The sequence below is a fragment of the Pollicipes pollicipes genome, unplaced genomic scaffold, assembly GCF_011947565.3.
Source record: "Pollicipes pollicipes isolate AB1234 unplaced genomic scaffold, Ppol_2.1 Scaffold_4740;HRSCAF=5597_pilon_pilon_pilon, whole genome shotgun sequence".
NCBI classification, from domain to species: domain Eukaryota; kingdom Metazoa; phylum Arthropoda; class Thecostraca; order Pollicipedomorpha; family Pollicipedidae; genus Pollicipes; species Pollicipes pollicipes.
The window spans coordinates 28,428,249-28,453,460 of record NW_023596545.1 but is presented as its reverse complement, the minus strand read 5'-3'; the positions used below and the strand labels follow the sequence as shown (position 1 = coordinate 28,453,460).

The window sequence follows — 25,212 nt, the reverse complement described above, 5'->3', positions numbered from 1 at the left end:
CAGCGGCTCAGACGTGAGGTGCTGATCATTGCTGCCGTGTGCTGCCCTCATTAACAGCCGAGATTCCTTCCCGCTGCAGAACCGGCTTTGGCAGGGCAGTTGATGCGAATGCAGGGCAGTTAATTAAAAACACTGCCATACACTGGGCTATCATCCACGTGCGACCTTGTGACTTGACGCTTGACTGGCCTCACCAGGGGCGGCGCGTGTCGATGAGCCGGCGGCTCTTCTGATTACGTTTGGGGTGGTGGTGTCAGATTTGACCAAGCTCAAAGTGGTGTCCGAACTGATACCGATTTGTGTACAGATATTTTAACTGGGGCTGAGGGATTTGATTTCGAGTTGAGAACTTCAACAATTCCTTAAAAAGCTCAACAACTAGTCACTGCATGTTTTCTATTCATATATTTGGCAAGAGCATCTCTTCGAATATTTTACTGCATTTGAATTGCATTGCATGCATTTTGTATGGGAATGACATGCAATGGTCAAGATGCATCGAAATCTTAACTGCTCTCTTGCTAATGTATGCACATCGGAGTCCTCGGCAGGATTGTCTAGAGGTTAAATTGCTCATGAAATGTTCTTCGTAACGGTTGTTCAATATAATAAGGTGTCCTGTACTACAGTGGTGGACACAGGAAGTTTACTGAGTTTCAGTAATAATTACTGGCATTGTCTCACATTGCTCAGATATTGCTGTAAAATATGAGTTTCCCGTTCTGGGAAATTTCTTCCACCATTAGTGACTGTTGGGTGCGATACAGTACTGAGATTTTAGAGATCGTCTGTTTATGTGCACAATTCTCGAAAATGTATGGCACTTCAAAGCACAACTGAAGATGTGGTTTGTGTGCAGTGTAGCTGTAGTAATTTAGCTCGCCCGCCCTGTTTGCTCTCCCCCCCCCCCCTCCCCCTGCAAAATATTTACTGAGGGGAGACAGTGCCCGACCGACAAGCCGAATTTGTTTATAACAGCCACGAGCGAACAAAGTTCTGAGCTCCGATGACATCACCAGTGTCGGGTGACCGGCAGTAATGCTGGCGACTCCCTCGACCCCATGCTGGCGGGCGCGACTACTTCACAGGCCGTGGAGAGCGCCTGTCGCAGCTGAACCCTGGCCTGCCGCGCTCCCCTCCAAGCTGCGCCTCATGTTGGAAGATGGGCGCGTTATGGTGCAATGTGTGAACGGCGTGGAGCGGTGCAGTTCGTGTGGTGTTTGGAGGCCCAGAGAGCCGTCGGCAAGGTGGCCGGAGCCGTTGGCAGTGCGGTCAGAGTCGTCGGCAAGGCGGTCAGGGCCGTCAGCAAGGTAGGCGTTAAGCGGTACCTTCATCTTCTGCTTCCCCGTCGCGTTATTTGGTACAATGAGTGCTTGGGTGTCATGCCTTTTTATTTCAGAACGGAACCTTCACAGAGTCGAGCTCTCAAAGACTGCCACAATCCACCCTACGTTAGCGATTAGTGAGCCTAGCTAACCCACACCGTAACTCGGTATGTCATGAATAAATAATGCCACTAATGGTTACTAACCCCTCTCAGCACAGCAGCGCAGCCCATCCATCTGTCACAGCCATGGCATGGAGTCCATGAGAGAGAGGGAAACCATTTTGCAACAAAAAGGCACCTAAAATTGGGCAAAGGCCATCCACATTCTTGCCTTGTCGGCACAAAACGCAACTTACACAATTCGATATATTGCACCCAAGCAGCGACAGTGTCGGTTCGCCCGGATACTGGACCGACGCTTGGGCAAGAACGACTTGCCGGGCCTATTCATGGCACAACACAAAATCATTCTGAGCAGATCTGGTATGTGGCATCAGATCCATACGTCAACTGTTCGTACTTCCGGCCCGCTCGGCACGCTCGGACAAAACTGTCTCGCCACGAATACGTCCTGACCGTTGTCCATGACACGCATGAACAAACTGACGGCAACAGCCACATAAATGTACATTTCAACAAGTCAACCTTCTACAAAACACCGCTTACCCAGACAGGGGTCTTACCGCAGGGGCGCTGTATTTAGCGCAGCGCAAGCAGCCAGGCTTACCCTACACCCCATGTACAACACGACGACCTCCTACTCTGGCAAGACATTTGCAATATACAATATACACGCATCGCTGACGTCATGTATGGAGTTTACCTGCGACTCTTGGCAAACGCCACGATACGCAGCTATTCGGAGGGACAGTACCACACCTCGAGCAGCAAAAAGTATGAGTGGACGTGACAGTGGCGGGGTTCCGTTGCCGTAAGCTGGCACGGCCGCCAGACACCTACGTGCGGCGCGCGCCCCACGCGTTCCTCCCTCGGAACTGCCCGGCCGGCGCGTCGCCACCGTGGCTGGACGTGAGCCTCACAGCACATGACGCCGCTCCCGCGCCGGTTACGTATTGCACGACGGATCCACCAGATCTGTGTAGAGGGCCGCGCCCGGCCGGCGCGAGCTCCCGTCGCGCCGCCGCCGCGGGGGTGGCGCGAGACCGGTGCGTCTCGCGCTCGCGCCGCCTCGATCTCCCCTCATGAGCTCGTGCTGGCAGGACTCGCCAGCATCCAGCGAGGGCAGCACTGGTCAGCGGCGCGGCCCGGCGTCCTCCGCGGTCCTGCGCGGTCCCTCTGCGGTTCTTTGCCTTCCTCACCGTCCGCCAGGGGCGCGCAGGCTTCTCGAGTCTCCCAGAGCGGCCCGAGCCAAGCGTCACCAGTACGGGCCGCCGCCGAACTCGTCGCTCCAGCTGGAGAAGGACGACCAGTTGTCGACCTGCGCCCGGTAGATGTCGCGCACCGTGCCCGCCGCCGGCGCCGGCTTCTGCCGGCTCACGCTGAAGTTGTGGCCGTTGTTGTTGTCCCAGAACTCGCCGGCCGGGCCGCGGAAGCACACGCAGAAGGTGACGCGCGAGCCGCGCGCCGGCAGCGGCAGGGTGAAGGCGAAGCGGTCGTAGAGCGCGGCGCCACCGCCGGCCGCCGGCACGTACGTCGCCTCGACATCGCGGCTCGTCCGCCAGCCGTCTTCGCTGACACGCACCAGCACCTGCTTCTCAAAGTGCAGGTTCTTGACCTTGATGCTGCCGGCCACGCGGTCCTCCAGCTCCTTGTAGACGGCGTGCTCGAGCGCCACGTTGGCGGCGTCGAGCCGCTCGCAGAAGCGTGTGTAGTCGGCCGCCGGCTGGGCGAAGTCGAGCGTCCAGCGGGGCCGCTGACTGGGCGGCGGCGGCGACTCCACGCCTGTCACCTGGCGCAGGAAGCGCGCCGTCCAGCGCGGAGGCATGTGCGACGGCTCCCGCATCCAGCGAACCTGTCGAAGGACGGTGCGACGGTGAGCACGGCGGCGCGGAGAAGTCCGGCACAGTGGGGTGACGGGCGGGGCGGTTAGAGCACAGCGGAGTGATAGGCCGGCCGGGGAAGCACATCGGGATGACAGATAATGCGGGGAGCACAGCGAAGTGACAGGTGAGGCTGGGAACACAGGGAAGTGACAGGGGAGGCGGGGGAGCACAGCAGAGTGGCAAACAGGCGAGCGGGGGCGGAGGGGGGCGAGGGAAAGAGCCGAGCACAGCGGGCGACGGAAAGGTGGGACTTCATGACAGATGAGACAGGGAAGCGTGACGGGCGACGACGGCCAGCATCGTTTGATGACTCCCAATGGGGCGCCTCGCCGGGTGGCGGCGGGTGTGCACGTGAGGTGATGGGAGAGGTGGTCGGGCGACTGTCACGTCACATCATCTGCTAGGTCTTGCAGATATTCTGCTGCGTCGCGTCCAAAAGTTGCCACGCAATTTCACCTTAACGCATGCACCTAAACAGTGCGGCAAGAAATGGCCTAGCAATCCTCCCTCATTCACTGTTATGTTATGCCGGGGTGTCCATCAAACATTCGCCTTGAAAAGTTAAGCGAAACGTAAATATTGCAGCGCGAGCCTTCGGGCATTTCAAACATTATCAGAAACTGAAAAATAACACAGAGCCCGCAGCGTACACATAAACGATCCGATCATAAACGGAGAGTTTTTCATCCCAATGCAAACACACTGAGCCCATTCAGCGCAGGACAAATGTGTGAGCACGGATCACGGGAACGGCACAGCTCAGCCAGAAAGCTGGAAGGCTGACGGATGGTCCGAAACTTCTCCCTGACCAGTGGGTGAGATGCAGCTGCACACTGCGGCGCCTGGGTCATGCCTGAACTACCATTAGATAGCCAGTCACGACCGCAGGGAACACGGCACCCGGGAGAGCCGTGTTTGTCCTAAAACACGCCCAGAGGACCACCTGTCAAGCGATTAAAAGCACGGCAAACACGGCTCAGACTGCGGCTAGGGCCAGTCCCGCTCCGTAACGCAGGCCAGCAGATAAGCGAGACCCGCCGCAGCCCGGGCACGCTGACGGAGCGGAAGCGCCGACAACTGATCGTCTGAAACGAGCCTTCCGAGAAGCGCCGCATGGCAACCGGATGCGAGCGACCGAGGGAAGAAGCCCCGCTGTTGCGACAGTGTGCGGACGGCGCCGTCTGCGGGCCGCCAGCTGTCTGGCTCGCTCCTCTGAGCATACGGCCACGGCGGCAGGCGGCAACGGTGGCGCACAAAAACCAGTTTACACTGGATCGCAGATGGTTCGCTGTACTGCGTCGCCCGCCCTGGGAGCGCATTGCGGTTCGCCTTTGATATGGCGGTTCATTTGCGAGCCGGAAGGTTGGGCAAGGTCAGATGATCTGCAAGAAGGCCAGAACTGGGTGACGGGTGTTTTTGATAGTGTTGCGTTTGTAGGTCACTTTGGGCACATGCCGGTGAAAATGTCATTGGAAGACATCTGGGCGAATGTGTAAATATTGGATAGCATTACAAAGATGCAAAAATTAGGCCTTCCACAGAGCCTGTACCGCAGCATTTCCAAAGTTGGACGCATACGTTCCAAACCAAAATCAGGTTATATCATGGATTATTGCTCCAGGCTTTTGCCATTCCAAAACAGCAAGGAGGATTTTCTGAGGGGGGGGGGGGGCGACGGGCGTCGCTACGCACTCTTTTTATAGAGCGCCGGTGACCGCAGTGGCCTTATTGGTGCTCAAGGGCCCATGGCGCAACTGGGATTCGAACCCATGCCACCCGCGTGGGACCCCTCTCTGAGACACATTCCAGAGAAGTGCAACGCAAGGAGGTGCAGGCCAAGTGATTTACAAAGAAGCGATTGCCGAAGGCGTCACCGGCACGGTGTCATCGCCACTAAATCGTCCCGCTGTGAGGTTATGTATGCGCCTCCCTCGAAAGATTCAGACGCCACGTGTGCCCGACACTCGGTTTATAAACAGCTGGCCTCTGCTGACAGCAGCACGCCCGACCAGCTGTGATGCAAAATAGGTTAACGGGCAGCTCATGACCACAGAGCGGCGCGGCAGCGGCGGCCCGTCAAACGGACGAGCTGCTGTTGCTAATGTCGGCCAGCATTCATCACGGTTCTGGACACTGCGGACGGCACAGGCGCGCAACGGCGCCGTGTGCGCCTGTGTGTGCCTGTCGTCTGCGTGGCAGGCGCGGCGTCAGGCGGCCCGCCGCCGGCCGCGTACCGGCGCCGTGTGCGCCCGTGTGCGCCTGTCGTCCGCGTGGCAGGCGCACCGTCAGGCGGCCCGCCGCCGGCCGCGCACCGGCGCAAACAGGCGCGACGGGCGGCGCAGAGTCCGGCAATGACCTGTCGGCGGCCCTCTCACAGGCCGTCTCTCTGTGAACCGACGGCATACAGCAGAAGCGGCGTGCTCGGCGCGAGAGGCCGGCCATGAACCGCCAGCCAGCCAGGTCGCAGCCGGTCTCGGTAAACACACGTCGGTAAGCGGCGGCGACGTGTCCTGACGGGGGAGTGAGAGCACACAATGGGCATTGGAAAGGTCCGGGAAGCTGCTGTCGGACGAGGACGGCGAGACTTGTGTTCACCGGCGCTACTGAAGCGAGGAGCCGGCTAGATAATGCGTCGCCTTGGACCAATCACCCGATTATCAGGTCACCTAATTATCATAGCACGTGAGCTCAATCGCCTGATTATCATTTCACCTCATTATCATATCACGTGATAATGATATCACCTGATTGTTATATCAGGTAATAATCACAAAATAATCACAGACTGATCTTCTGACAAGTTGGCACATCTAAAATAAAAAACAATCAGACTCATCTATCATTTGGTATGCTTCTTATTTTTGACGGTTCCCCAGTGGATAACTATTCAATGTAATCCAGCCCATTCCATCCAAATCACCTTACAGGAAGGTTGCAAGAGCGGTAACCAAGCTGACGTCATCCAGCTCTATTCATCACGCATCGGGGAGCTGATACCACCCGCCACCCAAGGGACGCCAGCAGCAACGTAGCTTGCATACCAACAAACGTCGCTCCGCAGAAGCTCATGATCAAACGCCATCACTGCCTGATAAACAACACGCGCGCAGCTAGAGGTCACCCATCGCGGGTCGTACGCGATCTGCTCAGCTACCATTAAGCAACAAGTGACAGAATCTTACGCAAGACCGGGGAACGTTTACAGCCGGCGCCTACTGCTGCGCAAATACCGTGTCGCCACGGCAGGGGACGGGTCGCCCCAAACGCCCTTGTCCATCACTGACGGTCCCTGGTGTTAGTAAACGTTGCATAGCGACAGCCGCAGCCGGCCGCCCAGCTTTTCTGTTGCCTTTTTGAATTTATCGGTGTTAGTTCTTACTTGAGTCAACTCGGGGCGAGACAGCGCGGGTGGGAACCGGTCAGCTATCGCGCAGAGAAGCAAGGGATCTCGGCGGGGTTTGCAGGCGGGGTAACAGTCAGCTACAGGCATCCGGGAAGGGAGAGGTAGCTCCACCAGCCGGCCAGTGGCTGCCACCGGCGGGCGACTCGTTCAGGTCAAGTCGCCCACGAAGGTTCCAGTGGTGTTGTGGTTGACGCGTCTACGTTAAACACGGTGCGTTTGGGAAACCAGACGTACGGGGTTCGATTCCCCGCGGTACCCGCCCTTCCTGCCAGGCTGAGAGGCAGATAACGCCATATAGCCTCAGCAGCTGGGTGCGTCGTAAAGCCCCAATAACAACAAGTCGACCACGTTCCAGGGCACAGCGCGGCGTCCGCTAAGGGTCCTAACTAACGCAGTGGGCCAGGCCACACGTCGGGGACGGGGGGAGCGAGGGGGGGGGGGGGTAAAACAGAGGGGTGGCCATTATGATTCAAGCGCATAACGCAGCCTCTGCCCACGAAAACCTGATCAAGGTGACCGCTGGCCGATGGTGGACACCTCATCCATAATTCAGCGGCGCTGGGTGCCGGTATAAGGGACGGCGCTCCATATGCAGCCAGCAGCGCTTATGTCAGGGCCAGTGTGCGCCGGCGTCCGGCTTTCACGCATGCGCACTGAGCGAGCGAGGCCTTCTTGCTGTAGGAAATGATTTCATGTATGTACGCGGTTGCGGGGCGAGATCGTGCTGTTCACGCGGGTTCGGTGCAGCGCCCGCCGCGCATCCAGTGCGTCGGAGAGAAGCAAGAACAGCCAAACGTTCCCAAATTGAATGTCTTGCCACGCTTTGTTGGTCCTAAACGTCGACCTACATGTCACATGACCTACATGTCAGTCCAAATATCGACATCTGGTTGACAGAGCAGACAAATTTATACAAACGCAAATAATTGACATAAAACAGCTGTTACTAAAACGCGCCTTAAAACATTACGGTGAGGTAGCATGTTCCCAACCAATAGGTCAGCTAATGCTGATAGCCTACAGCTGCGGTAGCTCGGTTACGGGTAAACTAATGGTGTACGTCTGCAGCAGACTGCACGACCCGCTGTGGTGAGGCTTCGCCGGGTTCGGCTGGTTCAGTCAGCCGGCCGGCGCGTGCTGACCTCGTGACCCTGTTCCCGCTGCCAGCGGACAAATAGTGGAAACCGCCGCGCTTGGCCACCGTCGGCAGGCCGATGCCGCCGAGATTAGCATGGAGTGACGGGCCCCCCCCCCCCCCCCCCGCCACGCTTCCCAACGGAGCATACGTGGCCGGGTGGTTACGCCGTCGTTGGCGGCGCGTTTCACATGTTGGCGTTCGCGGGCCGATCCCAGATGCGGCAAATTTTCCATGACCCCAGTAACCAGTACAGCAGTGTGCTGGCGTACGTGACCACAGCAGCGATATACGTCCATCAATAGCCACGCACAGTTAATTGGCTGTGGAATATCAGCAGTATCCATGGTATGTATTACTGCCATTATATCAAATGTAAATTTATAAATATCAATATTATAGCCATGCAGCTGAAATAAAATGGGCGAAATATACAGAGACGAGTCTCACCTGCACAAGCGGCATGCCTCGGTCGTCAGCGAACACCACGCGTTTGTCCTTGGGGCCGGCACCGGCTCCGACGCCGTCGCGCCCGACCACCAGGATGGAGCGGGGCTGGCCCACGCCCGGCGACTCATCGTCCTCATCGTCCTCGTCCTCGTCCTCGTCCTCGTCGTCGGAGGGCGGCGCCGGCGAGCGGCGCTGGCAGCTGAGGCGGCTGAAGATGTTGCCACGCGGCTCGCCCCACGGACGGCCGGGACGGTGCAGCTCGGAGAGGAAGTCCGCCCCCAGCAACGGCGACGACGACAGGAAGTCGGCGCCCAGCCGCGGCGACGACGACAACACCGGAGACGAGGAGAGGCTGAAGACCTCCATGTCCACAGGGATCACCAGCGCACCCAGCGACATCTGTCGGACAAATGGCGAGTTAGCGAGGGAAATCCTGGAGATTGGGTTAGGCACGGTATTTGTAACTGAGTCTGTGATATCTGCCGTGTCTAATACGCCTGATAGCGGCACAATGATGGCGGCGTATAGCTCTCAGATCCACAGGGCAGCAAAAGTCAGACGCGGATTAGCGCAAATGAACAGCTACCGACGCAGAACTGGTTCTCATTATCAGCCAGAACACGCTGTTGCTGAAGAGATTACAGACGAGCCATCAAAAAAGGGTGGAATCCACACAGCCGAGTTACACTTTTCTGGTGAACGAGGTGATGTGAGCACCTACCATCAAAACGTCATCAATCACTACTCCTGGTGCAAACAAGACAAGTTGGACCGGGCTCGCTGGTATGCCTTCTGATCATCAAAACAGGTCGGTAATAATTCATGGTGTTAGCCAAAGCTGACGGCGAAAGGCAAGACTTCCCTCGGCGCCGACAGTGAAGAAAACTGACGGCAAAGACCGATGACTAGATGCGGTGGATGCAAGGCACCCAAGGTCCCTGCCTTTCCGCACAACCGCGGCACCAACAAAAACAGGGACGTCCTGCCGCGTCCCGGATCACGAGCCGCCAAGTAACGTATACAATGCAGCGGGATCGCGACAGCCGCTCTGCGTTGCCATCAACAGCGCGCATCATTGTCAGCGTCTTCCAAGGTTGCGCAGCCACGCTGACTGTCAATGCGCCTCAGACAGCTGAATGGGAATCACATCTTCCCCGAGGCTCAGTAGGACCGATGAGACCTGACGCCTGCCGGTGGCCGAGAGTAAGCAGCGGGCGGAGACGGAAGGGACTGATCCGTAGGACCGATGGGACCTGATGTCTGCCGGTGGCCGAGAATAAGCAGCGAGCGGAGACAAAAGGGACCGATCCGTAGGACCGATGGGACCCGACGCCTGCCGGTGGCCGAGAGTAGGCAGCGAGCGGAGACAGAAGGGACCGATCCGTAGGACCGATGGGGCCTGAAGCCTGCCGGTGGCCGAGAATAAGCAGCGAGCGGAGACAGACACACGCGTATCTGTTGTTTCAACGCAAGGTGACCTCCATCACGTCCCCGAGTCCGGTGCTCGCATACCTTGAGCCGATGTAGAGGATATGCCATCAGCAGGAAGCTCCCATTTAGCGCATGTTTCTTGACCAGTGGTCATGGCTTACATACCGAAACTTTCCAAAAGAACATTGCAGATGGAGATGACGCTTTGCGATTTATTCGCTTCATGCAACATCATGGACCTTAAGTTCATTTTCTTAGGTGCTGGGGACACAGCTCCATTTCCATTTAACAGCGCAGGTGCATTTATCCACGGCTTCATCTTAACCGCTGTTTTGAAAAGGCACATGCCATGCCATCATCCGTGATATTGAAAGCAGTCACAGGCTCAGCACATTGGTAATCTTTCACGGATCATGGGTTTCTTCATGCAGTGCTTTTCTTTCAGGGATATCCCCCATTGCTATAAATCCCTTTCCAAGTTCCTGAGCGCGTCGCTGTTTGACTGTGAGCCGGAAGCACGGCGGCAGATAGCGAGCAGCCGCAGCGTCTGAATTCCGAGATACCGTTCTTCCACGGCCTTCATTTGGGCAGAACCATGAGTCAATCCGGGGTCTTAGCCCGCGAGCGGACGCACGGAGCGGGCGATCAGCTAAGGGATTATAAAGTCAAACGAGCCCGCGCAGCCGGCCAGCTGCCGGGCCAGTTCAGAGAAGTTCACTCGGCCGTCCGCACCGGCCGAATTTATGGATGGTGGAATCACCATCCATACAATCAGTCGTGAGTGAACTTGCATGCCTCCGAGGCGTCCTCACACCCTTCAGCTCCCACCGCTTAGTGTGCTGAACACTAACATGAGACTTGGGCGTCGCGTTGGCAGACCGCCTTTCAAAGGTGAACCTCCCACCGATGTTGACAATTCCAGCCCGGGTTTAAGCGTGCCAAAACACAAGCTGTCGGATGTCTGTGGCACTCCACCGGCGTCACTCGCGTCTGTGTATCTTTCCAGCGTTACCAAGGCGCGTAGTAGCTGTCGTTGCCAGTCAACCCGGGGCGGAGTTCCAATGGACGACCTCAGCTCCCACAATGGTGCTGAACGGAGCCACATACGCGTGGCGGCTCGGCTGGCCACGGTCTCAGTCACGCCAGCACACTGCACCGCCTCGCCGACGGCCTCAGTTCCCACAATGGTGCTGAACGGAGCCACATATGCGCGGCGGCTCGGTTGGCCAGTGTCTCAGCCACGTCAGCACACTGCACCGCCTCGCCGACGACCTCAGCTCCCACAATGGTGCTGAACGGAGCCACATACGCGTGGCGGCTCGGCTGGCCACTGTCTCAGTCACGCCAGCACACTGCACCGCCTCGCCGACCATCTCAGCTCCCACAATGGTGCTGAACGGAGCCACATATGCGTGGCGGCTCGGTTGGCCAGTGTCTCAGCCACGCCAGCACACTGCACCGCCTCGCCGACGACCTCAGCTCCCACAATGGTGCTGAACGGAGCCACATATGCGTGGCGGCTCGACTGGCCACGGTCACGCCAGCACACTGCACCGCCCCGCCGACGACCTCAGCTCCCACAATGGTGCTGAACGGAGCCACATATGCGTGGCGGCTCGGTTGGCCAGTGTCTCAGCCACGCCAGCACACTGCACCGCCTCGCCGACCATCTCAGCTCCCACAATGGTGCTGAACGGAGCCACATATGCGTGGCGGCTCGACTGGCCACGGTCACGCCAGCACACTGCACCGCCTCGCCGACCATCTCAGCTCCCACAATGGTGCTGAACGGAGCCACATATGCGTGGCGGCTCGACTGGCCACAGTCTCAGCCTCACCAGCACACTGCACCGCCTCGCCGACGTGGACACGATACGGGTGGTTTCCCAGAAGGACGCGCTTCCGTGATCCCACCCAGCAGCGGCCATATCCGCACTCAAATCTAACCAGCGGCAGCCGCCGACCCTGGGACGAGCGCCGCGATTGCCGCGGCCTTGACCCAGTTCTGCGCGACGCGTAAGGCGTGATTCCGGCGGGATGTTCCGCACCGGCGAGCGTGGCCGCCGAGGAGTCGCTCAGCCAATCAACCGGTCAGCATCCGTCCCCAAGACCCCGGCCGAAGAGCGGGTCAGCAGCCGCCAGCGCGTGCCGTTCACGTGGATCACCCCGATCACGTTATCACCCAGTGGAGGCGTGCCTGCAGCCACGTGATCGGCGGCGGCGCGCGGGAGGGCCAGCTGCTGGAGCCGCCCCGCCCCGAGAGGCCGGGACGGGACCCAGACCCAGTGTGTTTGGAGCGGTCATGTTCCCGCGAACTGGAGATATCAGCCGACCGGCTGAGGGCCGCCAGCCGGCGCGGCCGACGGCCGATGGCCGCCAGCCGCCGCCGCCGCCGCCTCATGGCCCACTCAACTCAGGTCGTTGTCCTCTGCACTGGTGGGCGTCACTGACATGTCAAACGCCGTCGCGTGTATACTTATCTAAAAGTAATGGTCGCAGACGGTCTGCACTTTATGGCTTTAAAGCAAATGTGTCGTAAGTCACAGCGTGTATGTAGTATATTTTTACTGGCGTTCACAATGTGACGCTGTACATCACATTGGCACGACACCGATGTTTCCCATATTCAATTATCCACTTAAATTGCAAAATCATCCACCACACGTGCGCTGCTGAACATTGCGAGCCGGTAGTTGGAACGCTGTAACATTAAGGCATCTATATGGCGTGCCCTGGCCGGTTTTGGCCTTCTTTTCCTGGTGTGCACGCTTGCAGATATCTTGCAAGGCCTCTGGTGTTTAAAGATAGCGACCACAGCCGGTTAAATGATATACTGTGATGGTAAGATGGGACTGTTAGTTGCACGCAAAACGAACTTCCTGATGGCATGCAAATACTTCAGCGAAAGCGCCCAAAGCGGAAAGGATCGATAAAACAGCATGTAGTCCCGAGGCGAACTGGAACGAGACCTACGGCGAATACGAAGACAATCTACCGTTCCGCTTAACGATGTCTGCAACACTAGGCCGCGGTGTCCAAGACAGCAGTCAGCCGGCACGTGCATCCCGGACCCGCTCCGTGCGCCACGGACACCTCACTACCTCACCTCACAGCGCCAGCCAGCGCTCACAAGCCACAGGGGTGCCAGCCGTCCGCAGGGCGCGTGCCCGCCCCAAGCCAACTGACCTCGCGCCGTGGCAGATTGGGACTGTTCACCATGTCGGCTCGGGTGCAACGTGCAGCAGCGCGCGACTCCTCCCGCGACCCGAGCCAGAGGACCACTGAGGGGCGCCACGCCGCGCCGTCCTGCCTCACCGCGCCCCGGCCCCCTCGAGGCCAACTGCGCCACCGACGCCGCGCCAGCGCCGCCGCTCCGCCCACCGCCCCCTGCAGGGCACGCCCCCAGAATTCCACGGCCAGCGCGGAGGAGAGCCCAAGGAATCAAAGTGGTGTAGTTCGAACGAGTCGAGCATCTTTTAATACGTATTGTTCATCCCTCGTCCAGGCGCAGTGGGCACCATCCATGTATAACGCCTCAAATACAACTTGGGAAGCGTGGTGGCTCGTTAGCATTCACCAATTCCCGGTTCGCGGTTTCCACAATTATTTTTTGGGCGGGGCGCTCACCGACTTTGCAGGCCCTATGCTGGCTGCTTACCAGCAGTGCCACTTGTTGGGGCCGTGCGCTTAACAAGCGACAGTGCGTCTTGTGCCGACAGTGATTATGCACCGAAAGGCAGCGCCAGATCAGGGCGGGTCGGGGCGGGGCGCCAGGACAGAGAGCAGCTCACACAGAACAGCTTTGTCGCTTGTGTTGGCGGCACTGGCAGGCAAACACCGAACACGACACATGCTCGTGCCTTCGCGGCACTGGCAGGCAAACACCGAACATAACACATACTCGTGTCTGTTTTCTTCACAGTGACTTCTCCCTGTGAACTCTGCTTGAAAACTAGGCAAGGAGCTAACTGACCTCTGGAAAGACGTCATAAAGATCTCGCATATCAAGATCAGCTACCCCCGAACTATCGGCAAATTTGGCTCAAGCTCACAAGCCCAGCCACCAGGCACCATTGATTTCTAGCATAGGAGCGGTTGGCGACGCTGGATCGAACCGTTCCTGAGTCGACGGCTACCGAGCTGTGTTCGGCGGAAACTGTCATTGCAATATGACAAGTGCGTGACGTCCGGGCATATCGTAGAGGCAGTTCAGTTCTCCACGGAGTTTCGCAGGCACGGATGTATGAGCATCGAGTGTTACAGCAGGGACACCGCGAGCAAGGCTCGTGCCCTGCACCTGTCCGCCGTGATGGCTGGCTGCCGCTGCCGCTGCCTTGCGTCAGACGGTTCTGCCCTAGCAACTGAGGACGGGCCGGCCTGACCTACTGGCCTACCGCCAGCTTTTTGTGCACCGCTGGCAGGGAGCACGCAGGCGCGCCCATTAAAGGAACGTGCGTTAACGCGATCAGCATTTGGCGAGCAGAAGACAAGCTACTATTAAAGTATGATATAATGATATCATAACTATAAATCATAATACATTATTCGAGCACATCGCAGTAGCGAAGGCTGACGACACGTGACGATGTCGCACTAATTCTGAAGCATGTTTTTTTGTAACTCGTCCTTGGAAGACGATGCTATGGAAACACGCGCGCTAACCACGCGCCGATAGCTCAGTGAATGGACATTTGCGGCGCAATGACTATTTACCCTATTACTATGGACCACAAAAGTCCATCTTCAGCACAGACGGGGGGGGGGGGGGGCGAGGGCGCGTTCAATGGCCCATTGGAAACAGTTTGTCTGTTCGACGCGGCACTTTTCAAAGCCTCTGTCACAATACCCACCTTAAAAACTACAGCAAGTTGCGATATTCCTGGACGATTATCTCCACCATCCCTCTAGGGCCCACTTACAACAGAGGCCCCGACCAGGCTCGAGAGCGGACAGTCCAAATACACACAGCGAAAGTGCCGGGTCGGCACACGTCCGGACGGTGACCCTGGCAGAGGTGTCCAGTCAGCAGCAGTGCCAGACGCGACCGCACCCGTCGCCGCCGCTCTGGGTCACCCGCTACAGCCGGCGAGAGCGGACCGACTGCCGCCAGACTGCCTCCGGAGGAGAGAGACGCTCGGGTAGAGCGTCCTTTTTGAATCGCGTGGGGGGAAACAGGATTTGTAATTAGTTTTTGTACGACGGCTATGCTAACAACTAATTGCAAAAGTAGGCGCATGTTAAATGCATGCCACTGGGAGGGGGCACCGCTTTCAGTAAACACAAAACTGAAGCACAAGTGCTGGCGGCCCGTGGCCACGGGAACGGATGCCCGCTTCAGGAGAGGTGAGGCTGTGCCTCATTGTGATGATGACGCTGATGCCGACGGCAATGCGAGTGGGACTAGTACCAGTTCACAGTGTTCTGAAACTCTTCCCATTGCGTGCAGAAGCTGGGTGTAAAGTAAAGTGTATATATATATATATATATAATACACTATATACATGCAATCATTACATTATACATACATATATGCATATATACATAGCATATGTACTACATATATATATATATATATATATATATATATATATATATATATCACGTATATATCACCTTTGTTCGGCTTTCTTCACGGAAATGGTACACATTTCAAATGACGTTCACCGGACTACCAAATCTGATATGCCCATTCACCTGACTTGCCCAACATGTCTGCTACCCCCTGCATGCATGGCAAAAAGTCGGCAACACGCGTCTGCCTGACAGTGATGTGTGAGTGACATGTACGCATCCTTGAACGCAACAGAAGCGAGATGCTGTTTGCTTCCCGCGCTGGGAACACGTCCTTGGTTTTGGCAGCCCATTACAGATGCTGTCTTTACTGACCATTGAGTACTGCTGGACCGTGCTAAGCCATTGGTGTCTCGTGTCTCGTCTTTCCAGGCAATTCCACTTACTTCTCCGCTTACAAATCGACTGTGAACAGCATGTAAACATACCCGAGCGCGCGTCTTTAATTGCACTTGCACGTGCCGGACCGATACCAGCGATACTCGATACCATGTACAGGGGAGAGCTCCGTTATACGGAACTGGAATCTGAAGGACGGGATCTAACCCCCCCCCCCCCCTCCCTCCCCCCCCCCCCGAGCCCTCCTGCCCTGGCGCTCAGCCAAAACCACCCCCCGCCGTCCACAGCGTGCCCAACGCGATGTGAGAGCAGGCACGAGATCGATCCCGTCCGAGCCCCCACCCGCTCGCAGACGCCGGCGGTCGGCCAAGGTCAAGGTCACGGCGCCCAGCGCCGGGTGGCCTCCGCACCGTTCGCCGGCTCGGCCAGCTCGGCCAGCCGATGGGAACGGGGAGACGGCCGAGGACGGCGCGCCGCTTCCGGTTCCGGCCTGTGGCGAATACGGCGCGCGTGGCAAGCCACGCCGGCGGGCGGGCGGGCCGCCGTGCGTCAGCGGGCTTCCGGTGCTGACGGGCGGACGGGCCGCCGTGCATCAGCGGGCTACCGGTGCTGGCAGCGCGCGGTCGGTCGACTCTCCCGGAGCGAGAGACAAGCACGTGATCTGATCGGAACCTAATCGATGCGCGCACCGCCTCTGCTATCTGATCTGCTCGTTAACTGATCGGAAGGGGAACCGAAGGTTGGCGTGTGAGGCATCTGTTCAACTATAGAGTTAACGAAAACATTCATGTGCACACTGTTGTACACAAACGAAAACATTCACGTGCACAAACAGCCACCGAGCCGGTAAAAATATCACCGAACACCCTAAGCCCACATACCACCAACTAAACCCGTACACAAACACCCAACCTTATGAGCAACATGGGTTATGCATACCCAAAACCTATATACAATACCAAAATGTACAACTGCTTCAACGCAGCGCTAAGGCGAAACAGCGACAGGAACAGCCCTCGTCACGCCGTGCCGACCCGGTCACCACTTTGGCCGCAGACCGCGCCAACTGGTTCTGCGCCGCCAACCGGGGAGAGCTTAATCAGAGATAATGATGCCGTAGCCGCGGTTAATGGGGCCAGCCAGACCGAGCCTGTTGGGGCCAGCTAACTCGATCCCAGCCGTCCCTGACCTGACCTGCCCTGACCCGGCTGGTGAGGACGGCCGTCCCTGACCTGACCTGCCCTGACCCAGCTGGTGAGGACGGCCGCCCGAGCCGGGCCTCCCTAGCGCCGACCCGCGAGGCTTGCCGGCCGGCCGACGACTCAGATTGTGCCCGTCCGTCAGACCGGCGCGCGCTGCCAGACGGCGGGTATTTTTAGAGGGTCGGATGCCAGTATGATGCGACGTCAGCAGGAATCCGGGAGTGGTCGAGTATGTGCAGGCGTGGGACGTTGGTGAGCAGGTCAGTCGCCATCAGCAGAGTAAGTCAAGGTCGGAAAGGAACATTTTCGTGCTGGTTCCTTTTTTTTGCTTCCTGGCTGCGGAAATAACAAACCCGCAATTGAATGTACGTATAGCAAGAAGCCGGCTTTCGGAAGGTTAAGCCATGATTGTGGTTTTAACTGGTTATGGACTCGAAGGGCTCCACGTAACATTTTGTCACATGTTATTTAATTACTTTCTTGTTCTCTCATGACCCGTCATAATTGGTTTGCGCCCGCTTGAATTTTCGACATGAAAGCGCAGAAACTGTTAAAGAGCTCCATGTGTGAAGTGCCCCATATATCGTTGTTTACGATCTAGTCCGAACCTTTTAATTCGATGATTTATAGTGTCACCCCTCACGCTAAGCAGTGTTCATTGCATTGAGTCCCTGGCCCATCATCCAATCGCGGAATTCTGCGCCAACAGCAGATTTTTGCGAAGAGGCTTCCCGTTCCGTGATGCTAAGCACCGCCCCCCTACTCTCAGACGTCACCTGACCTTAAGCGCAGCTGGAACCATCCAAAGTCAGTTGCAAGCGCTTAAAGTGGCTCGAACCCATCCCTACACGGGTGCGTGAATGGGAAGGCAGGCGCTCTAACCGTATGCAAAGGGATTATGAACGTATTGACGTGAATTCGTTCTTGATGGCATGTTCAACCACAGTGAAGCATTATGATTCCAATAACATGACAAGAATTATCCCCTCAGGATTGCCCTCATGTTAGTAGTAGTACGTAACGGGAAAACAACATAACGTGCACGCTGAAAAACAAAGTGAGGCCAAAAGTGAAACTATGAGGCCACTGGAGGCATGTAATTTAGGCGTGCTACTTCCAACTTCCTGGGAACGTGGAAAAGTCCAAAACCCCTAAAACCTTGCAAAGGGGAATCGTTAAACACAGCGCGTAACGCCTCTCCACCCACCCTCCCCCAAAAAAACTTTAAAAAGCAGACCCAATTTTGCGACAAAACAGTGGCATCACTTAAGGACAAAGTTGTAACAATTGCCCCAACTCTGTTCCAATCATCTATTCTCCTCTCAGCTTTCAACCTTCCCAGCTCTACTTATGCGCGGAGATCCTTGCTGACTCCGCAACGGTTACTAAGCCTCCTGCATATGCCCCGGCCCATCAATTCGTACGAAAAAAGTTCCAAAGGTGGCATCGGCATCCTTTTAAAGCCGGCTAAAACCATGCTCGCGGCAAATTGGCTTTAACAAGCTAATTCCAGCCGAAAAATCGCGTCAAAAGGTTAGTAACTGGTTAACGCCAGACAGGAGCTTTCTCTTGCCGCCTTGGGATTGAATGGAATAATTCCCGTCCATTTCGTCAAGACTAATTCATGTTAGCGTCCTAAACATCATGTTATCGTTAGCGCCCCCGGATCATTCGTACCGTAAAAAGAAAATTATCCACATGGACTGTTCCAAACAATTGCTTCGCCTCAGCAATAATGCCGGAAATAATGGGGCTGTAATATGACGGTATGGTACAATGGTACTGTCCGTACTAATGATGTTCATACCAGCTCAGCGTGGCGTACCGGCGCCTGCGCCCTCTTATTACATTAGCGGGCCCTTGTCTACCGATGAACACTAACCATTCACCCATATATCGGTATAGAGTATACCAGGTTTGTTCTAGTCCAAGTAGCAGCATGGTGGACACCACGGCTACAGTCAGATCTTGCACCCGTCGGGGAAGGGTTCAAGGTCGGTCACGGCCAGCTGGCACAGCCTCCACACCGATGACGTCAGCAGTCCCGACATCACTGGCAGCCGAGCGGCTATCGATCTGCTGACCCAGCCGCAGCCCGAGAACTCAATGAGCTAAGGTAGTGGCATATGAGCTGGCTTTCTCCTCCAACGGCAGGCTCAAGCACATCCGCCAGATGATTGAAGCGCGGTTATTGGTCTGGTGACCACATTGAGAACGTGTCCAGAGGGGAGGCCAGGTCTCGGCTGCTTTGCAGTTCTCGCCTTAGACCCTTAGAGTGGGTTGACAACACGAGTGTATACACACACGTGGACTAGACGGCGTACGTGGACCACCCAACACGCCGTTTTTCATCATCGACACATGCCTTTAACGTGCGGCGCTCAAGAAAACCTGTCTTGGAAAACTGGTCATTGCTGTCTGTCTTTGAATGGTTCTTTCCCACTTAGTTGGATGAAGATTTTGAAGTTATGCAGCTGCGGGTCGGTAAGTTGCGGCCATCTTGCCGCCCATACCGGGACCCTCCATGCCAGGGGAGCGTGGTGGGAGGGCGTCTGGCTCCCCCGGGCCGGTCCCATGCGTCCAGTACGCAAACAAGATCGGTGATAGGGCGGCGAAAGCCAACAGGTCAACGGTCAGCCCCCCCCCCCCCCTCTTCTCCCTCCCCCTCCCCCACGTGTCCGTCGCCTGGGCGCGCCGCTGAGATGACGGGCGCGGCCAGGCGAGCAGCCGAGGAGTCAGCTGACTGTGCGCCTCCACATGTGACACCTCTTCCGCTGCCATCTGGGTCACATAGCGACAGCAGCGGACGACAGTGTCACCCGCCAAACGTGCGAACGAATCAGGAGTGGTGGACAACGGAGACTTTCTCTTCACAACTAACTCGCCCCGGGTTTTGTTCGGAGGATCAAACACTCACTAAAAGAGGAGCTGATTTCGTGGAGCGACCGGCACGTCGGCAGGTGAGTTAAGCCGCTTAACATCAGCTGTGGCATCCCTGAAATGCCAGAAGACGTCTGAAATCTCGGATATTCTGACGCGCGCGCGAGCAACCTTTAAATCATCTTCCTAAGCCAAATCCTCCAGACGACCGCCATACCCGCTCGCGGGGGTCATCTGATCGACGTGACCCGCGGCCGAGCCTCGCTCGCGGGGGCGAGCGCTGCATTCCTGCACGACCTATGGCGGGAGCTGACCCAGGAGTTCACCCGAGGCCAGAGGGACCTCCGCAGGGCGCTCCGTCCGGCCGCAGTGACAGCCCTGCGTACCTCCGCGATCTCGGGTGGGAGCTGACCGGCAGGGACCTCCGCATGGCCCTCTGCCCCGGCCGCAGAGACAGACCTGCGTGCCCCCTCGATCTCGGGCGGGAGCTGGCCGGGGGCCGGCGGCAGCTCTGCAGGGCCCTCTGCTCTGCACGCGCCACGAACCGGCCGGAGCGCTCCTTGAGCGGCGCAGATCAAGCGTGCGCTGAATACAGGAGTGTGCGATACAGTCTCACAGGCGCGCATGGCCATATGAGGCTCTCCAGCGGGGCGGGGCGGAAGGATCCGTGTCTGTCATATCTTGCAGTCATTGTGTCCGCAAATGTCGCGTCGTTTCCTTTGTTTAAACGGTCAGAAAGTATCGGGGCTTGTGGGAGGGGTAAAGTCACCTATAAGAGGTCAATATATACACTATGTGCGCTATGGCCCTCCCCAAAAAATACGCATATCAACACTCCTGCTTCAGCTGCGTCATTCTGGGTATTCTGGCCCTGATGCTGGGCCATGCAAATACCTAACAGCACCACAGCTGTCTTCGCGCATTGAAAATATCCGACACAAAGACATTGAAATGAAACCGAAACCCCAGAGCAAAGCGCTTCGTAATTTTGGGACGCGGAGCCCAAATCCTAAGATATTCGATTCACAGTGTGTGTGCAGCCGTAGATAAGTCATTGGTCCGAACTTCCCAACCGCAAAGTCAAAGTCGATCCGACGAAATAAAATCTACCCGGTCCAAAGCCCAAGCCAAATCTACTGAGCAACGTCGTCTTGCGAAACGGCAGCCATTTGCGTGTCCACCAAAACTTAATGGGATCAGAAACGAATTGCTAATTTTAAGATTGAATAGGTCTCCGGGATACCAGTCTCGTCTGGCGTGCGTTCTCATCACGTTTTGGAGAATAAGCTTTGCTGCTGTTGCCAGGTGCTAACGGGTTCGAAGAACGACCGGTTGGCTTTTGGATTTCAGTTATGTGTGCACCGCAGCCTCGCACAGTTGTGTGGCATCTTGGGGTGACAGAACGCGGCAGTACTGTCCGTGTGCCCGCGACCGCTGCTCTGAATAACGCCCAAGAACTACCAAAATACTTTGGGTGCAGCGTTTCGTGTGTATGCGTTTTCAGGCACGTGGTGAAAATGGGTTGCAAAATCGCGTTTTTAAACAGTTAGCTGACGTTCAACTGTACACTGATCAGCCTTCCACTGTCAAAGTAAGCTTTATCCCTCCGCGAGATCGGCGCCAAGAAAGGACTTAAGCCAGCGCACAATGCGGCACATAACACCCGATTTTTACGAAAAAACGTTTGTGACCTAGCGTAATATGACCCCCACCCCCGTCCCTGGTCAATGAAATCAGACGGGATAACTGCAATGGCACCGCGGCGCCGCCCATATAAGATTACGGGCACGTACCTGGAAAGCTCCACATCCACCGTTTCAGAACTAGGGGCTTGCGGCCTTCTTAATCATATTGAGCATGTCACCAAAGGCAATGTCCTTCATTGGAAGATATTGAAACAAGCGTCAGATGTTATGAAATAAGCTGACTAGTTGTCGGCATACTTAAAAGTGGAAAAGACTGCTCCAGAGAGCGCCATATCTCTATTTGCTCTACATTTTAATACGCTCCTCAATACGCCATTGTTTGGTTACGTTATGGAACGTGCGTATGACGCTGGCCTGCTGGTACATAAGCCGCACTAAATTGCCACCCCAGCGCTAACTGGAAGTATTTACCTCGCCGAGAGATGGCGGTGGTTGAAGTGTTCATTGAGTCAAACATAGTTTTGTGCTCGTGTTTTGATCATTTCTCATAGCGTTCTTGCTTAATTATCTGTGAGTTTAAGATGTTTACTTGTATTCACATGCTTGCTCATGGTGTTAATCTTACTCTATTTGATTACAAATCATGTTTCCGCAATGACTAGCAACTATGTCCAACTTCTTATCTCATGTAGCACAAAACATGATTTGGGGTTAAAACTTGCAGAGCTATCTTAACATTTAATGAGAGCCAATTGGCGTTCACTTTATATGGAAATCGTGCTCACGGACGCCAACTCTGAACGGCCCGACAATACTGTTCTTCTTGGTCTTGAACTCCATGGCCTATGGGGTGGCCACATTTCAATCACGTTGCAATTGCGTCATGCATGCTTGAATAGCCTTGAAATAGTCTGCACGAATTAGTCTGCAGATCTTCGCCGATGTGTAGTTCAGAGACTAGAGCGTTTACAGTCCAACAAAGGGTAGGGCTGTGACCTCCATCGAATGATCTTTAAACTGGCCATTTCAGTTCAAACCCCCATACAAAAAGTGGAACAATCTCTTTGCCCCGTTTACCTCGGTTCGGAGGTGAGGGCGAAGGACTGGCGCACCTGCACCAGGATGTGCTTGGAGCTGGTATGATACCAGAGATTCATAAGAGCATACAACGATATTATCATTCATGTTGCAATAACGGTAGGCCCTCGACATCCTCTGCGTCGATAAGAGTTCTCACGTGCTTCACAGCATCACATCCGTCATCCACCCTGGTTGCCAAAATTGCCTCACCAAAATGTGAAATGGAGGCCGACTTGTCTTAGACAAAGACGCGAAGGCGACCGAAATCAGCGGACAATTCAGTCTGCCTAAAGAAAGAAACCGAAATTACGAAGAGCTGTTTCAGAACAAAAGAAAAACGGAAATATCTTTAATGTCCTTAATAAACGCCACTTCTCATCCCAAATATTGATTGTCGACACACTGCATCCACCTCTCCGTCAGCCCTTTTCTGTGGACCATCTCTAAATCTGGCGTAGTCAAAACTTGCTAGATGTCGCACGTGGTCAACTGCCCCCTTACCATAATAATGCCTAAAAACGCATTTAAACATGAACGTTTGAAGGATGATGATGATGATGATTTGGGGTTATAGGGCGCATCGACTGCTGAAGGTCATGCAGCGCCCATAGCTATTACGTTTGAAGGAGAGCTTAAGTTCTACGCCCAACTAAACCGAGTCGAATGGGACGGACACAATTTGTTAGCGCACTACCACATCCATGCAGCGACGACCCACCGCGCCGTAAAACATTGGCGCACGTAGCTTTCAGAATCCCACCGTTCCCACCGTCACTCATGGCTGGAACACGAGATCACGCCTCCGGGGCGACTGAATGTTGGAACACGAGATCACGCCTCCGGTGCGACTGAATGAAGGCATCCGCGCCACCTCGCCAGACCCAGCCGTGAGCGGCGTAAGCATGAGTGCCGCACGGAAATAGCTCAAGCCCGGTGACAGGCGACGACGACGGAAGAAGCACTAGTGCCGACAGCAGCTACAGCACGACCACACGGCGCCCGCTTCAGTTAACGCATGATGAAGATCCGGTGAAGAGCCGACCACGAAGCAGACCATAAATGGGTCGCATTCTGGCGGCACACCAGTCATGGGTAGGATTCCACCACCAAATTCATCCCAAAGTCAAACCGATCGATATTTGACATGCGCGAAACGACCCTGTTTTAATCAAAAGCTTAACTTTGGTGGTCTTACTGTTGCCAGTTTTAAGGTCTTGCAAGTGAAGTGAGAGTCGTGACACAAGCCAGGTAAACCGCTAGTGAGTTCCTCTTCAAATAGCTGGTCAACCCGTTTAAATCCCATTCGCACTGATCACTTTCTGTGCTTAACGGCAGTGTCGTGGGTGAACGATTTCAGTCTATTGAATTATTATTATACCTGACGCATGAAAGGCCTAATAGTGTATTAATCAACACAAATTCCCTAACATAACTCAGACGCACATTTCTGATCACATGCGTTAAGCACATGGGTTCTACGTTTCACATATTAACTTCACCAAGACCATCCACGCAAACCCGGGAGTCAGTCCACAGGATTTCTCAAGGAGGACCACACGAAAATGGCGAAATCCATCCATGACCACAAGCCGGCAGACGCCAGCAAGCCTACCGAAATCATGCAGCAGTCAGCTGGCCAGTCCGTGGACGGGCGTCCTGGGTCACTTGTTCAGCTTTGTCGCTCTCGCGTCCCCGTCTACCACGAGCGGCCACCCCACACGACACGCGGGCGCTGCCCCCAGCCGACGCCGGGCCCGTCGTCAGGCGACCCTCTCCGTGCCGACGATCACGTGAACACGCCGGCTCGACCAATCGGCGGCTTCCTCGGCGCGCGCAGTCGGTGGGGCCACGCGCCGGCCAGACCGGCTCACGCACGGGCGCCGCCAGGCCGGCAAGACGGTGATCTCGGGTCCCGGCCGACGGCACATGGTACACTTACATCGCCACTGCACCCAATACCTGTGTTGGATAATCGTGCGAATGCTTCGGAACGTTTTTCTGGAACGGTAAAAATTTTGAGCGTTGACCGCAGCGTGTGATTATGTAATCGTTCCTGGCGTCGCCACTGCGCTCACATGTCCCCAAACGTGAGAAGGGAACGCAGGGTGGGTTACCAATGAAGCTAGACGCAAAAGGGCCTTGCGCCGAACCGGGTTAATTTGGCGCTCGAACGAACCACCCGTCACATGGCATCAGATAGCATGTCAAGCTGCCAGTTAAAGCCTACGAGCAATCGACAGGTAAGAACACTTACCCAACAATGGTCATTCGACAGGCCCCTGAAAGCCACGATCAACGGGCTGCCGTGTACAGGTGCCGTTGGCGGCGGCACAACATTTAACGAACGCCGATACAAATTCGTTGGAGGAGGTGAACTCGCCATCTGGTGGCCCCAGTCTCGTGCAATGCTCGTTGGGTCATTATGGACCGGGGCCAAGTCGCATCACACAGCTTTAAAATCAGATACAAATGCATCACACCGGGTAAAAGGTGGAATTCCTCACAGTTTGGGCGGCAAAACAGAGGACCCTCGAGCCACCGGTGCCTCCTTAAAACCGATCGGAATTCGGGGTCAGCCTGTTGTTGAGTTCACCTCTTCGTTCCCCTCCCCCGTGGCGTTGTTTGTTCCCGGGTGCGGGTAAGGGAAGGTGAACGGAGTCAGGTCAGCTGTGGCGGGGAGGGGGAGGGGAGCTAGACACAAGACGACCAGCTGTGTCGACGACGATTGAGTCATTAGGCGAGCTC

The 25,212-nt window shown here is 55.9% G+C and overlaps 1 protein-coding gene across 2 annotated transcripts; it reads right to left on the bottom strand.

Moving 5' to 3' along the window:
- Positions 1-1,679: 1,679 nt before the first annotated feature.
- Gbs-70E (Glycogen binding subunit 70E) lies at positions 1,680-24,201 on the bottom strand. Of its 2 annotated transcripts, none has more exons than XM_037221619.1 (3): positions 24,080-24,201; positions 8,319-8,717; positions 1,680-3,299 (listed from the first exon to the last, which is right to left on the bottom strand). In XM_037221619.1, exons 1-3 carry the CDS (start codon positions 24,086-24,088, stop codon positions 2,703-2,705), a joined length of 1,005 nt encoding a protein of 334 aa, XP_037077514.1. In that variant the 5' UTR covers positions 24,089-24,201; the 3' UTR covers positions 1,680-2,702. The 2 variants fall into 2 exon arrangements, with proteins under 2 accessions (XP_037077514.1, XP_037077513.1); XM_037221618.1 differs by lacking the exon at positions 24,080-24,201 and adding an exon at positions 12,936-13,052.
- Between the last annotated feature and the right edge of the window lie 1,011 nt (positions 24,202-25,212).

What these genes read in the sequence shown, in the direction of transcription:
- Gbs-70E (XM_037221618.1), bottom strand. Translation starts at nt 12,968, where the DNA reads ATGGTGAACAGTCCCAATCTGCCACGGCGCGAG. An exon ending in CCAATCTGCCACGGCGCGAG is followed by an intron (nt 8,718 to 12,935) that starts GTCAGTTGGCTT and finishes TTTGTCCGACAG; the next exon opens with ATGTCGCTGGGTGCGCTGGT. An exon ending in GAGGCATGCCGCTTGTGCAG is followed by an intron (nt 3,300 to 8,318) that starts GTGAGACTCGTC and finishes GTCCTTCGACAG; the next exon opens with GTTCGCTGGATGCGGGAGCC.